The following is a 14,029-nucleotide window of genomic DNA, read 5'->3' as shown; positions in this document are numbered from 1 at the left end:
GGATAGAAATGAGGGTCCCTGAGACTAAGTGAGTTGCTCCGAGGTCCCATGGCCAGTATGTGTCAGAGTCCTGGTCTTGTTTACCCATCATGCCGCCCTCTCTCTAACAATAATACTAGCTCCCATTTCAGGTTTATAAAAAAGGCTCTTCTTGGAGCCTCATGAGTTAGATATTGCAAGGAGGGTATTATTTTCCATCCTACAGATGAAGAAGTAGAGGGGCAGGGAAGGGAAGGGATTTTCAGAAGGTTGCCCTGGCTTCTGTGCTATAATTCACACATGCTACTCGCCCCCTACTTCTGGGCATCTTCACTGGCTGTCCCTGGCAGACGGAGTTCTACCTCTCCTCGTCTCTGCCTCGTGGCTTCCCAGCTTCCTTCAGATCTCAGCTGCAGTCCCGCTTCTGCAGGAAACCTCTCCCAGCTCCTCTCAATGTTAGTGCCTTCCCTCTGTGAGTGCCCCCAAGTTCTCTTGCTGGACCTGGCTTATACTGAGTTTTTATAGGTTGCCACCTCCCTCCTGTGTTGTCAGACTAGGAGCTCCTTGAGGGTAGGGACTGTTTTCATCTTTCTTTGTATCCCCAGGGCTTAGCGGCATGCCTGGCACACAGTAAGTAATTAATAAATGCTTGTTGACTTGACATAGCTACCATCAGAGTCCTCTGGCTCCAGACTGGCTCTATGACACGGCTATATTCAAAGTATAATAATACCAAAAGACCTAGAGAGTGAGCCCCCTGTGGAAGGGGAAGGGGAAGGGCATAAGCATTTATATACAGTACCTAATATGTGCCAGGCACTGTGCCACTGTGCTGAGTGGTTCACAATTGTCATCTCATTTGATCCTCACAACAACCCTGTTCTGTTATTATTACCATTTTACAGTTGGGGAAACCGAGGCAAACAGAGGTTGAATGACTTGCCCAAGAGCATATCACTAGTAAGTATCTGGGGATAGGATTTGAACCCAGGTCTTTCTGACTCTAGGCCCAGAGCTCTAACCACTGTTCCTGCCTAGCTGCTTCACAGGGAAGGCAAGGATCAGATCAGTAAGGAAGTAAAAGGGAGAGGATTTGACTTTGTGGATGCATTCCTTTTAAGCCTCTGTAGCCTTAGGAGCTCTGCCCCTTAAACTACCCCTGATTCCTCTGGGCCTCAAACTGCCTGGGGATCAGTGGAAAACGATCCAGGGAGCCCAGCATCTGTGTGATTCGGAGGAGACCAGAGGAAGACCGAGAACATAAAACTCTCTCTGGCCATTGTTTCTCAAATGAATTCCTGGACCTTTTTTATTTTTTATTTTTTTATGGCTTGTTTGAGAAGAGCCATAAATCTCTGGCCGTACATTTTATGGAATTTAAGATGCTTTTTATGAGCTGCCATTGGATCTCCTACCAAAACCAATCTCCTGGATACTTAATTTTAAGCAAAATTCCAGTCAGTGTCTGCTAGGTTCTTAGCTCTATCCAACGGCTTGGTTACAACCTGAAGCGGCAAGGGACCTACGGAAAATTCACGGCATGGAACCAAAGTCTTTATTATGATTAAATCGCATAAAAATCAGACAGTGTGTATGGGGGAGGGGGAAGGAAAATATAATGTGCTTTAATTCAAGACAGGTTGGCTGAGTATAAAGCCAGTATCTGTCAGCTCCACACCGGAGAAATACTTTCACTGGGACCGAGGGGCCACCAGGCACATTAAAGTCAAATGAGTCTGTCCGGCAGAGAAAGTCAGTCTGTTCTTACAAGCATCCTTTGTTAGAAAGAGCGTCTCTAATGGATGTTTCAAGGGGCCTAAAGACCAGAGATTCAGAGCTGAAGAGGATAGATGCCATGGGGCCCAACTTCCTTGTGTTACAGCTGGGGAAACCGAGGACCCAGGAGGTTTCGAAAGTTGCCTGTAGTAATACATAAAGTACAGAAGTGAGACTTGGACTTAGGGTCAGTCTGGCTATATCCTGGGTCACACGCGAGAGAGACCTGACCTCTTTGGTTCACTGACCAAGCAGAAAGCAGAGGAAGTCTTTGCTTGAATGCGAAGGTCATTTGTGAACTCCAGAAGTAATCTTCGCATTGTGCCTCATGACTCTGATGGGGAGATGATGACAACTATTTGATTTACCAGCCTGCAGATCCTCACTTCTTCCCCAAGCCCCATGCTCTTTGTTGGAGGAAGATACAATGGTTAGAGTGCTGGGTCTGGAAGTGGGAAAACCTGAGTTCAAATTTCACTTTGGACATAGTGTAGGCAACCTTGGGCAGGTCACTTAACCTCTGTCTGCCTCAGTTTCCTTATCTATAAGACAGGGTTATAATAACAACACCTTCCTCACAGGTTTATTGGGAGGAATAAACCACGTTTGCTATATAAATGATGGAAATTATTGGTGGTGGTGGTGGCAGGGAGAGAAGAGGGACAGGAAAGATTTTTGTACAGCAGATGCTCGAACTTGCAAAGTGAAGTGTACTGTGCACAAAGTAACAGCGATATTGTAAGATGATCGGCTGTGAATGACTTAGCTATTCCCAGCAATATAATGATCCAAGACCACTCTGAAGGACTTAGGATGAAAAATTCTATCCATCCCCAGACAAAGAACTGATAGTGTCTGAACACAGATCAAAGCATACTTTTTAAAAATTTAAAAAATTTTTCCCTTAAGTTATTTGTCTGTTTTCTTTCATAACAAGACTATTATGAAAATGTTTTGCATGACCTATATGTTTTGTATAACCTATATCTAACTTCTTGCCTTCTCAATGAGACAGGGTGGGGGGAAGGGAGAGAATTTGAAACTCATAGTTTTTAAAATGAATGTTAAAAATTGCTTTTATACATAACTGGGAGATAATTTAAAAATAAATAAATGAAAAAATAAGTTTAAAATAAAGAAAGGTACAATTTCCACCCACAGGTGATGCGCTACTAGCTGGAGAACCCTGCCCCATGTAGATACACAGAGAATAAATCAATAAAGGTAGACACGGATCCACACACACATACATGGATCTATCTTACTACTCACACTGGAGAGCCTTTATGTCTATTAGCAGTTCCAGGGTCAGGAGAATCACCACCAGCACAACGCAGGCCACCAGGAAGCTGTTGAGACTGGCACTCAGTAAGAACACCTGCCACACCGAGGCCCGCCTTCCACAGCATGGTTTCAGCCAGTTGGACCTAGTGGAACAAAATGGAGAGAGGGGAGGCAAGGAGCTGAGAGGTATACAGATGATCGGCCAGTGTTCCTGTCCATGTACTGCCACTGACTTGCTGTGTGACCTTGGGCAGGTCTCCTGGTCTCCCTGGGCTTAGCGGGTAGCAGAAAAACATGGGGAAACTGGCCCAAACTGATGCAGGACACAGCAAAGAGGTGACTATAATAAATATGAAAGAACACCGAGAAAGTGACCATGATGACCAATCTTGGTCCCATAGAACAGGTAAGGAAACAGATCTTCCTCCTTCTGACAGAGAGGTGAGGGGCTATGGGGGCCAAATGCTGCATACATGGTTAGAGACAGATGCCATATTGGTTATCTCTCATAAGCTGTTTTTATTTGTTACAAGGGAGGGGCTCAATGCAGATGTAGGAAAGGCTGCAGAAATGGTATAAAAACAAGATGCAATAAAACATGTTAAAAACTAAGTAATCTTTACTTGGTCCTGTGTTAGGTCTAATATGTATGGCTTTCTCATGAAGGTTTATTCCTATTTGCCATGTGTGCTCTTTTTGGAACTGGAATCTGGTGGTAAGAAAGTCAAGCCTTTGACATAGAGCTTTGATATATATATATATATATATATATACACACACACACACATATACACACATATACACATATGCTACATATACATATACACACATATATGTATATTCATTTCTGCCTCTTAAATAAGGGGATTAAGAGTTCTGCTTGAACTTAATATTATTTGCCCTAAACTAATAATACTTTTTGTGTGTGTGGGAGGGTCAGGTGGAAAGAGAGAGAATTCTGGCCCTGTCTCAAACTTTTGTCTGAGGAGAGCAGAGCAGCCAACTTGTGACAATCTCCAGCTTTCCTTCTGGGAAAGAATCAGTTCCCTTTGGAGAAGTGTAGGTAGAAGAAATTCTGGAGATGATTATTTATGCCTCCCTCTGAGCTCTATCTGGGCAGCTAGGTGGTACAGCAGATAGAGTACCAGGCCTGGAGTTAGGAACACCTGAGTTCAAATCTGGTTTCAGACACACTACCTGTGTGACCCTGGGCAAGTCATTTCACTGTTTGCCTCAGTTTCCTCCTCTGTAAAATGAGCTGGAGAAGGAAATGGCCAACCAGTCTGGTATCTTTGCCAAGAAAACCCTAAATGGGGTCACAAGGAGTTGGACAGGAACCTTTCCCAAGCCCTTGAACAGTGGCGTTTTCCCTCCGAGATCATCTCCAATTGGACCTGTCGCTGTCCTACAAATGCCTCATCTGCATGTGGTTGCCTCTCGTTAGACTGGGAGCCCGGGGGCTGGAGGCGAGGGGCAGGCAGGGACCGTCTTTTGTCTTTATGTCCCCGGTGCTTAGGACAGTGCCTGCACATAGTAGGTGCTCAATAAAAATGCTTGTTGTCTTGACTCATGTTTGAAGGAGTTCTAACACTGAATACCGTAGGTCCTGATGCCGAGTGTGTGTAGCTCTGCAATGACACACAGATGGAATTTGATGAAATGTGGGGATGAGAAATGAGTGATGTGACACGCAAACATGAACCGCCTCTAATCCCCAAGGCCTAAAATGTATCATAGATTTAGGATCAGAAGGGACTCAAAGAGATGGTTTGTTCCAACCTCCTCATTTCATAGATGGAGAAACCGAGGCCCATAGGGGTTCCAGCGACTTGCTCATGGCCAGACAAGCATCTGAGACAGAATTTGGATACAGGGCCTCTGAATCCAAGGGGAGTCGAACAGTATCTGCCTGGTGTGAGAATCCCTGAAGTGGAGGCTAGAAGCATTTGGGTAAGGATCAGAAGAAGGAGGGAAAGAAGGCATTCTGAAGACCTTGATAGGTAATAAGCTCCTCATCACTAGAAGTATTCAAGCAGTGGGCCAGGTTTGATGTTGAGGGGATTCCTGTTGGTGTAGTGTGTGGACTTCCTGGCCTCTAAGGTCCCTCTCAATGCTAAGATTCTAGAGGGACTCCAAAGAGGTCTGTGATCTGTAAAGGAGAGGGTGCTGGAAAAGATTCAGGAGCTGTGTTCTAGTCTCAGGTCTGTCACTGGGTGATCTTGGGTCCAAATTCTGCCACTAATTAGCTGTGTGGCTTTGGGCAAGTCACTGAGCCTTAGGCCTCAGTTTTCTCAAGTATAAAATGAAGAGACTACTGTAACTGATCTCCAAAGAGAAAGTCAATATTTCTAGGAGTCCAGATCTCAGTGTAGATCACTCCACACATTCCAAGGGTAGAGAAGCAGAGGAGGCAACAGGAAGGGAACATGATGTAAAGGAAAAATGTCAAGAGACTCAAGTTCTAATCTGGACCACATCACTAATTTGCCATTTGAGCATCTCTGGGATTCAGTTTCCCTATTTGTCAAATGAGGAGGGACAAGATGACCTTCTAGGTCCCTTCTAGCTATAAGTCTTCAATCCCATGAATATATATGAACTTAGATTTAGAGCTGGATAGGACCTTAGAAGTCAAGTCTATATTTTCCCCTCCCCATTTTATGGATGAAGAAATGGAGGCCCAGAAAAGTCAAATGACTTGTCCAGGGTCATACAGCTAGTATTGGAGGTAGGATTTGAATTCAGGTTTTTCTAACTCCAAGTCTAGTACTCCATCCACTGTGCTACCTCCATGATCTCAAGTAGTCAATGAGCATTTATTAACAGCCTACTGTGTGTTTACATTGTCCTAGGCACTGAGAATACAACATGAAATAGTCCTTGCCCTTCCGAGTTAACATTCTATTTCTAAGGCCTTTCCCAGCCCTCTTGACCACTTGGTCAGCATAAAAATGACAGATCCTTGGTTTGAACCAAAGCTGATGGGAATCTACTCATTCCAATGGAAAAGGTCGAGGGCTGTGGGGTCCTCCTGGTGTACTGAAGATGTGGGACAGGACGGCTTTCCCCAGAAGTCCTGGCCCAGACATCCAAAGGTGGACTGCTGGTCCAGCTGCAAAGCATTTTTCTGTGTTTCATGATCTCTTGATGTTTAAAAATACCTTTGGCTAAGATTACGCCTTTGTCTTCCCCTCTCCTGACTCATGCCTTGCTGTCTCACCTACGTGAGTCTCTCTGACACTTTGGAGAGGACCCTCCTTCCTCAACGTGACACTTCCTGCCTCCAGGGCAGGTTCCGCTGGCTCGGTCCCATTTTAACTCTCGCCCATCACGCCTCCTCTCCCCATACAGTCTCCTGGCTGCCTCAGCAGTTTCTCCAGGAGATTTCTTCCTCTCCCCCTGCCCTTCTCTCTGTCTGTTGACACATCCTTCATTCCTGGAAGGGCCGTCTTAAGGGTCCCTTGGGATGGAGGGTTTATTAGGTTACTGAGATCCTACATCAAACCAAATGGAATTGGCTGTGCCTCTGGAACTGACAGCCACTGACTGCCATCTGAAACTTCAGCCAGGTGTGCTCCAGTGGTGATAAATAAAGAGGAGTTGGCAGGTGGAGGTCACCTCCCTCCTCAGCACGGTTGGGCTTGGCGTGCTGGCAGGCATAGGGCTTTTTCTTGTTTTGTTTCAACTTTCAGTGGGTGAAATCTGGGGCCTCGTTCTCCTTAGGACTCGGTATATCTAGACAGCCTGGGGGTCACTTCTCAAAGTCTCCTTAGTCTTCATACAATGAAAAGTCATAGACAAAGAATGTCCAAGCTGTGAGGAAACCTAGAACACAGAATGTTAGAGCTAAGAAAAACCTTAGAACAGAAGATGTTGGAGCTGAGAGGGACCTTAGAACAGAGAATGTAAGAGCTGGGAAAGACCTTAGAACCGAGAATGTCAGAGCTGGAAGGGACTTTAGAACAGAGAATATCAGAATTGGAAAAGACCTTAGAACAGAGAATGTTAGAGCTGGGAAAGACCCTAGATATCAATTAACTCAACTTTCTCATTTATGTTTTTCATCTGAAAAACAGGATTTCTCTAGGTTAAGTCCTTTTCAGGAAATCTTACTTGTTCATACATAATTTATACAAGGTGAAACACACGTATACATATGCATAAATCACTTTAACCCTCAGTTTTTAAGTTGTATTTAAATGCATGTCTATTTGTCATTTCCCCCTTAAAGTCAGAATCAATACCAAATGAGAAGAAAGGATAAAGATGAGAAGGTCTATCATATGATTATCTTACTAAAAACTCAGCTTATTAAATATGTTACGCTAGGTGGTGCAGTGACCCTGGAGTCAGGAAGACTTGAGTTCAAATCAGACACTTAAATGAGCTAGAGAAGAAAATGGCAAATCACTCCATGTCTTTGCCAAGAAAACTCCAATGTCATGAAGAGTCGGACACAACCGAAAAAGACTCAACAACAGCAATCGATTCTGAAAAATTAGAAATGGATAAAAGTGAAGACACTGACTCTGATTATCACCTTTCCATGTAGAAGTTTAAGCAATATAAAATAGTCACTACCATGAGGAGACCAAAAAGAATCAAGAAACATCCTCAGTCAGTAAATATTTGGTCTCTCAGAGAGCAAATACCTTGCTCTTTAAGCAGAAAGACGTGTCAACCTAAGTTTAGAGTGTAAGTTCATACTTAAATACTTAAAGGAAGTTCATAGGGAAAACATTATGGAGGAGGATTAGGTTCGAAGATCATGAGTAGTGTTGCTTCACAAAGCTGGGAAAAACAGTAAAGGGAAGAGGGTGTTTATCAATTAGGGAGGTTACTGAACAAGTTATGGATGCAAATGTAATGGAATAATATTGTACGAAAAAGGGGATGGATTCAGGGAAACTTGAGAAGATTTGTATGAATCAATGCAGAGTGAAATGAGCAGAACCAGGAGAACAATTTATACAGTAACAGCATTATTGTAAGGATAATTTACTTTAAAAGACTTAAAAATCTGATCAATGCATGACTAGCTCTAATTCCAAAACAGCTAATGACGAAGCGTACTACTCACCTCTTGATACAGAGTTGATTGACTAGAGGTGCTGAATGAGACCAACATTTTTGGACAAGACTAATATTTTAATTTCTTTTGCTTGACTGTATTTATTAGAGTGAAGTCTTTTTTTTTCTTGGAGGAAAGGAATTGGGGTGGAGCAGTGTTTAGTGATAGTGATGTCAAAAAAAGAAGAAAAGTAGGTAAAGTAGGAAGAGTAACATGGAAGATTTTTTTTAATGTCCAGAAAAAAAGAAAGAAGTTTAGAGGACACAGAGAAGCTGAAAAGCTTTAAAATAATAGATTGAATGTATTACATATTTTAAAAAAATACTACAAAAACCCCAAAACTCCACGCTTTATATAATAAAGGTACAATTCTCTTTTTCTGTTCTTTATATGTTCATCTATGTTGGTGCTTGTCAAGTTCAAAATGACTAAAAAGAAAAAAAAGAGAAAAGCAACAGAGGGGGAAAATGAGGCTACAGAAAACTTTCTAGGAGTGTGAACTATGCCACTTGATGCCCACATAATTTATGAGGATAACAAACAGACCTGAAGAACAATAGATTTGCCAGAATATTTCTACCAATCTATTCTCATCGTGGATAATAGTGGAGCAGATACCACACTGGAGCTCTTAACACATCATTATGTGATGATGTAAGGAAGTAGAAATAGATGAAAGAAAATTCAGCCAGAAAGAGCAGCTGGACCCCAAAAGAAATATGTGCTAAAAATGACACAATTGGAAAGGCATTTGGGAATCCATTTCCCAAAGGTGGCTCAAAGAAGGAATATTCTTTCTTCCCACCAAAATCTTGAAAGAATTGCTGAGCTTAGAGTCACAGGATATGATTTCAATCCTGGCTCTGTTGTTTAATGTGACCTTGGGTAAGTCATTTACTTCTGGGACTTGTTTCCTTACCTAAAAAATAAGGAGGTTCAACTAGATGATCCCTTAGCCTTCTTCAAAGTCTATAATCCTAGGAAAAGTTTGCCAATGATCTTATTACATAAGAAGACTTCAGCAACTTCAACCCTATATGCTAATTTTCTCATTTTGGCGTCACAAGGAAATATTAATCATAAGAATTCAACTGGTGTTAGACAAGTGATCTCTCAGTCTGAGATGGAGCATGCCCAGGTGTTGAGGTCAGAACCAGGGGTAGGCTGGGCCAGCTTATATAGACTCACGAATGCTATCACCTTTTCAGGGTGAGCATTTACACCTCAGAAATCGGCAAATGACAAATGAGGACTTGATACATTGTTCTTATGATATCCTAGATGCGATGAAAAGATGGAGAAAATGTTCCTAGGGCAGATTAAACTGAAAAGTGTGTCTTGTGTACAATCCTGCCCTTAGAGAACTGGCTAAACATTTACCAGCACACTCATAGGCAGAGCCAAGGGGCAGTCTAGGAGTAATTGCACCTACTTTTCCCACTATCAGGGAGGCAAGGCAATGGATCTTCGGAGCAACTGTCTCCAATGGTCCTAATGAGGACCTTAGATTCTTAGGCTGCCTGTATCAAGTTTATTAAAGGAAAAAAAATCCCAGGCTTCTGGGACAGTGTTTCCTAAGCTGGCAAACTGACTTGTTGACATGGAGTAGAACCAAAGAATGAGGGGGAATCTCTTTGTGGCAAAGCAGTGTAAGCCTTTGGGACTCTGGTCACCTGGCTAGCTTTCTTTGGGGAAGTTATCATGCATTGGACTAAAAGCTAATGTGGGTTTTAGGCCCAGAGAACACCAAAGGCTAGGTAGTGATGACTCTTCTACAAGAATAATGACACTTACTTTGGATAACACCTTCTCAATCTTTCCCTGTTCTCTTACATGCCAAAAGTCAGAGAACTCAGGCAATTAGGTCATGAGGCCTTGATAAGTGACAAGTAATAAGCTTATTAAGGAGACTAATTTCTCTTCCCACCACAGGAACCTTAGAGATCTTGGTGGTGGTCACACATGGCTGAGTGAATAATTGGGAGATAATGGGACCAGTCCTAGACTCTGTCAATATCATTTATCTTTTCTTTAAAAAAGTTAGTTATAGTCAATTCTTCATGACTCCAGTGGATTTTCTTGGCAAAGATACTGAAGGGGTTTGCCATTTCCTTCTCCAGCTCATTTTACAGATGAGGAAACTGAGGCAACCAGGGTGAAGTGACTTGCCCACGGTTACACAGCTAGTAAGTGTCTGAAGCCAGATTTGAACTTAGAAAGATAAGTCTTTCTGACTCCAGGCCCAGCACCCTATCCACTAAACCACCCAGTTGCAACCATGGCTGATCACTAAAGGCAGTGATAGCCTCCTTGTCCAGTTTGAACTGGCATTTCAGACATACCACTGAACTTTTGTGATAGACCAAGCATTGGTGACTTTTCTAATAGGAAAATCCAGGTTGAATGGATGGAAAGGTTTAGAGCATTTTGACCTTGGGGCACCAATGAGCAGATCCAGAGAGAAATTCCCATCAGGCAGTTGGAAATATGAGACTGGAATTCTGGGAAGGGCCTGGGAGGAAGCATGCATTTGGGAGTCATCTGCAAAGAGGAGACAACTGAAGTTTTGAAAGTGGATGAGGTCACCAGGAGAGAGAGAGAAGTCTGAGACTAGAACTTGGGGGGCACATCTGACTTTAAGGGGTGGGAGGAGAATGTGGATGATAGGATCATAGATTTAGTGATGGAGGGGACCTTACAGGTTATCCAGCCCAAACTTCTAATTTTACAGACAAGGAGAAGTGATTTTGCCCAAGGTTATATAGGTAAAAAGAAGAAGAATTAAGATTTGTACCCAGGTTCTCTGATTTCCAAAGCTAGATGGACTCTGTTGAGTCAGCAAAGAGAGAAAGAGCTGGTATGCAGATTATGACCCACGTAGAGTATGTGATGTTTGTCTTTCTGCCATAAAGTAATCATTGTCCATGCATAAAGTATAGTCTAGCCTCTCCTAAAAAATGGCACAGGATCTCTGAGAACGCCTCTCTATACTCCAGAGTAAATAAAGCATTCTTTGAGGAGACAAAGAAAGGTGAACTGAAGAGGCAAAAAAGGATGGAAGGATGGAGGATAGAAGAAGGAGGACCACTGAACATTTGGAGGTGATGGATAGGAAGCTGTTTGCAAGGATGCAGCAGCTGCTTGTTCCCCAAGGAAAAAAGACATAGACTCATAGGTGCCTTTATGTGAGAGATAAGTTAAAATCAGAGGAAGAAGAGATGAGCAATTGTGATTGATTGGTGATCTGCAGAAGCAGCTATTTGTCAACCTGATAATACAATTATTGGAATGTGCTATCTTCCTGGAGCAGGTATCCAAGACAGGATGGAGAGCCTTCCAAGACCTGTCAAACCGGATAACCACTGCCCACTTCTGCCGACATGTGGTCACAAAAGATGCCATGAGAAGTCAGGAAAGTGTTGCCAAGATGCAGAAAGTGTTGGGCAATAAACTAAAGACCGCAAGGGTACAGGTGGTGTTTTTATCACTGCTGCCAACTGAAAGCAAGGGCTTCAGATTAAAAGGAATTGAATAACTAGTTAAGATGGTGTTTTAGGGCAGGATTTAGCTTTCTGGACCATGGTTTAAATAAGAAATGATGGGTTCTTGCCCACGGATTATGTGCTCTTTAAAAGAGTCTGGTGAGAACATATTTAGTGCAACTAGGTGGCACTGCAGTGGATAAAGCACAGGACTTGGAATCAGGAAGACTCATCTTCATGAGTTCAAATCTGGTCTCAGACACTTCCTAGTTGTGTGACCCTGGGCAAGTCACTTAATCCTGGTTGCCTAAGTTTCCTCATCTGTAAAATGATCTGGAGAAGGAAATGGCAAACCACTCCAGCATGTTTGCCAAGAAAACCTCAGACAGGATCATGAAGAGTCAAACATGACTGAAAAGCAACTGAACAACAAGAAGACGAACATATTAGCTTTGGCTAATGGAAAAATTTGTTTTGCTTGACGATGAATGTTTTTAACAAGGGTTTCATTTTCCTTTCTTCTTAACTGGAGGGGGTGCAATGAGAGGGGGAGGTGAATTTTTTCTGATTGAAAAAAAATTTAAAAATAAAAAATAAATCTTTGCTCAGTCTTGCCAACCTGGTCCAAAAAGGCCTTCAAAATTAAAAAGCAGAATGAAGATGCCCAGAAATTCACAGGAAACTAGCAAGGCCTAAAGTCTGTGGCTTCAAATGTCTATATCCAAAATCAGAAAATATAAGTAACCAGCAATCCTAACACAATGAGGCACAATAATCTGAAAGATATCTTTGAGTCTCATTTGGATGGAACCCAGACTTGGGCTGCCTTATTTAAATGGAACAGAATAGGAAAAGAGATAGTGGTGCAAGGGAATCCAGGACCACTGGGGGAGGTAATCATAAAGGTTATTTAAGTGAAGGTCAATAGAAAGAGAAAAAAATAGTGATATGGTCGTTGGAAGCAAGATGGCAACCCCAAAATCTAACAATTTTAGGTGGCTTATTGGATGTCTAGCATCCAGGACCATGGAAGGAATACTATCTCTGTCCTCTGCCCTCCTAAGGCTACATCTGGAGTGTTGGATTCAGTACTGGCTGACACACTTGGCTTAGTCTTACCTTTTGGGTCTTCTACTTCCCTTCCTTCCAAGTACTCTATGATCAGTGACACTGACTTCTTGTCTGTTCCTTGTACAAGATACTCCATCTCCAGGCTCTAGCTGCCCCTCCCCCATTCCTGTAATACTCCCCCTCCCCATCTCCACCTCCTGCCTTCCTTCAAGTCTCAAATAAAGTCCTACCTTTGTCAAGAAGCTTTTCACAGTCCTTTTTAATTCTAGTGCTTTCTCTCCAAGACTGTGTCTAATTTATCCTGTCCATATCTTGTTTACATAGCTGTTTGCATGTTGCCTCCCTGTTAGATTTTAAGCTACTTGAGGGCAAGGACTGTTTTTGCCTTTCTTTATATCCCCAGTGATTATCAGGTATAATGCCTGGCACGTAGTAGGCACTTAATAAATGACTATTGACTTGACAAGTTGAGAGAGTAACTAGAGAAGAAAATCAGACCTTGAGAATCAGTGGCATGCTGGTAAATATTTTACAGTTAGCTTTCCACAACATTTTGAAGTTTAATCTGCATTATTAATATTTTCTCAATCACGTTCTTAAATCTAGACAATAAACAAAATATTAAATAATAAATAAAGTGAGTGAACAATGAATGAATGAATGTGCCCTCGGTATAAATATTCACACCGAAAATTTAACTATCAGCTCTTGGTGTAAGCTGACTTCAACACATCTCTGCTTGAGATCATGCTACATGAGTGATGTTTGAAGGATGAGACATGGGTGGGGGGGGGGGGATAGAACACCAAGCATTATTACACAGGCTATCTTGTAGATGAGGGATTTCATTTGTTTTGGCTCATCCTAGAGGGGAAAATTTCAGGTGGACAGAAGGAAAAACTTCCTGACAATTCGAGCTCAAAAAGTGGGGTGGGCAGCTCCTTCAGGCCCCACTTAGACTCCTCCACTAAAGAATATGCATTAATGTCTGCCTTTCTGCCTAGAGATCAAATGAGGTCTTTGGAAAATGCTTAGCACACAGTAGGTACTAAATAAATTCTTGTTCCCTTCTCCCTCACTTTGAGCAAAGCCTGGATGGCCATTTGTTGGGGATGGTGTAAAAGGGACCCTTGTCTGGGGCTGGGTGGACCTCAATGACCTCAAACATTCCTTCCAGCTCTGAATCTCTACTCTTGGGATCGATAAATGGAAATATCTGCTGTCAGTGGCAATGACCTCTCTCTCCCATGGAGGTTGCCTGGAGTCAGCTCATAAAATATGAGATACCCAAGGTTTCTTGGTTGGCATTTCCTGAATTGCCCCTTTATTTTGTGGAGCTGATTTGCTTACAGAAAGGAGAGAAAGA

The 14,029-nt window shown here is 42.6% G+C and overlaps 1 protein-coding gene across 1 annotated transcript in view; it reads right to left on the bottom strand.

Moving 5' to 3' along the window:
• Positions 1-14,029, bottom strand: part of TMEM266 (transmembrane protein 266) — a 98,677-nt gene that overhangs the window by 68,055 nt on the left and 16,593 nt on the right. Inside the window, exon 4 of the mRNA XM_072627117.1 lies at positions 3,028-3,182. Within this exon, the coding sequence (XP_072483218.1) occupies positions 3,028-3,182 (155 nt within the window). The remainder of the gene's footprint in view (positions 1-3,027; positions 3,183-14,029) is intronic.

This window comes from Notamacropus eugenii, chromosome 1 (genome assembly GCF_028372415.1).
Source record: "Notamacropus eugenii isolate mMacEug1 chromosome 1, mMacEug1.pri_v2, whole genome shotgun sequence".
Taxonomy (NCBI): Eukaryota; Metazoa; Chordata; class Mammalia; order Diprotodontia; family Macropodidae; genus Notamacropus; species Notamacropus eugenii.
Note: the sequence above shows the minus strand (reverse complement) of the source record. Positions and strands in the feature narration are given on the sequence as shown.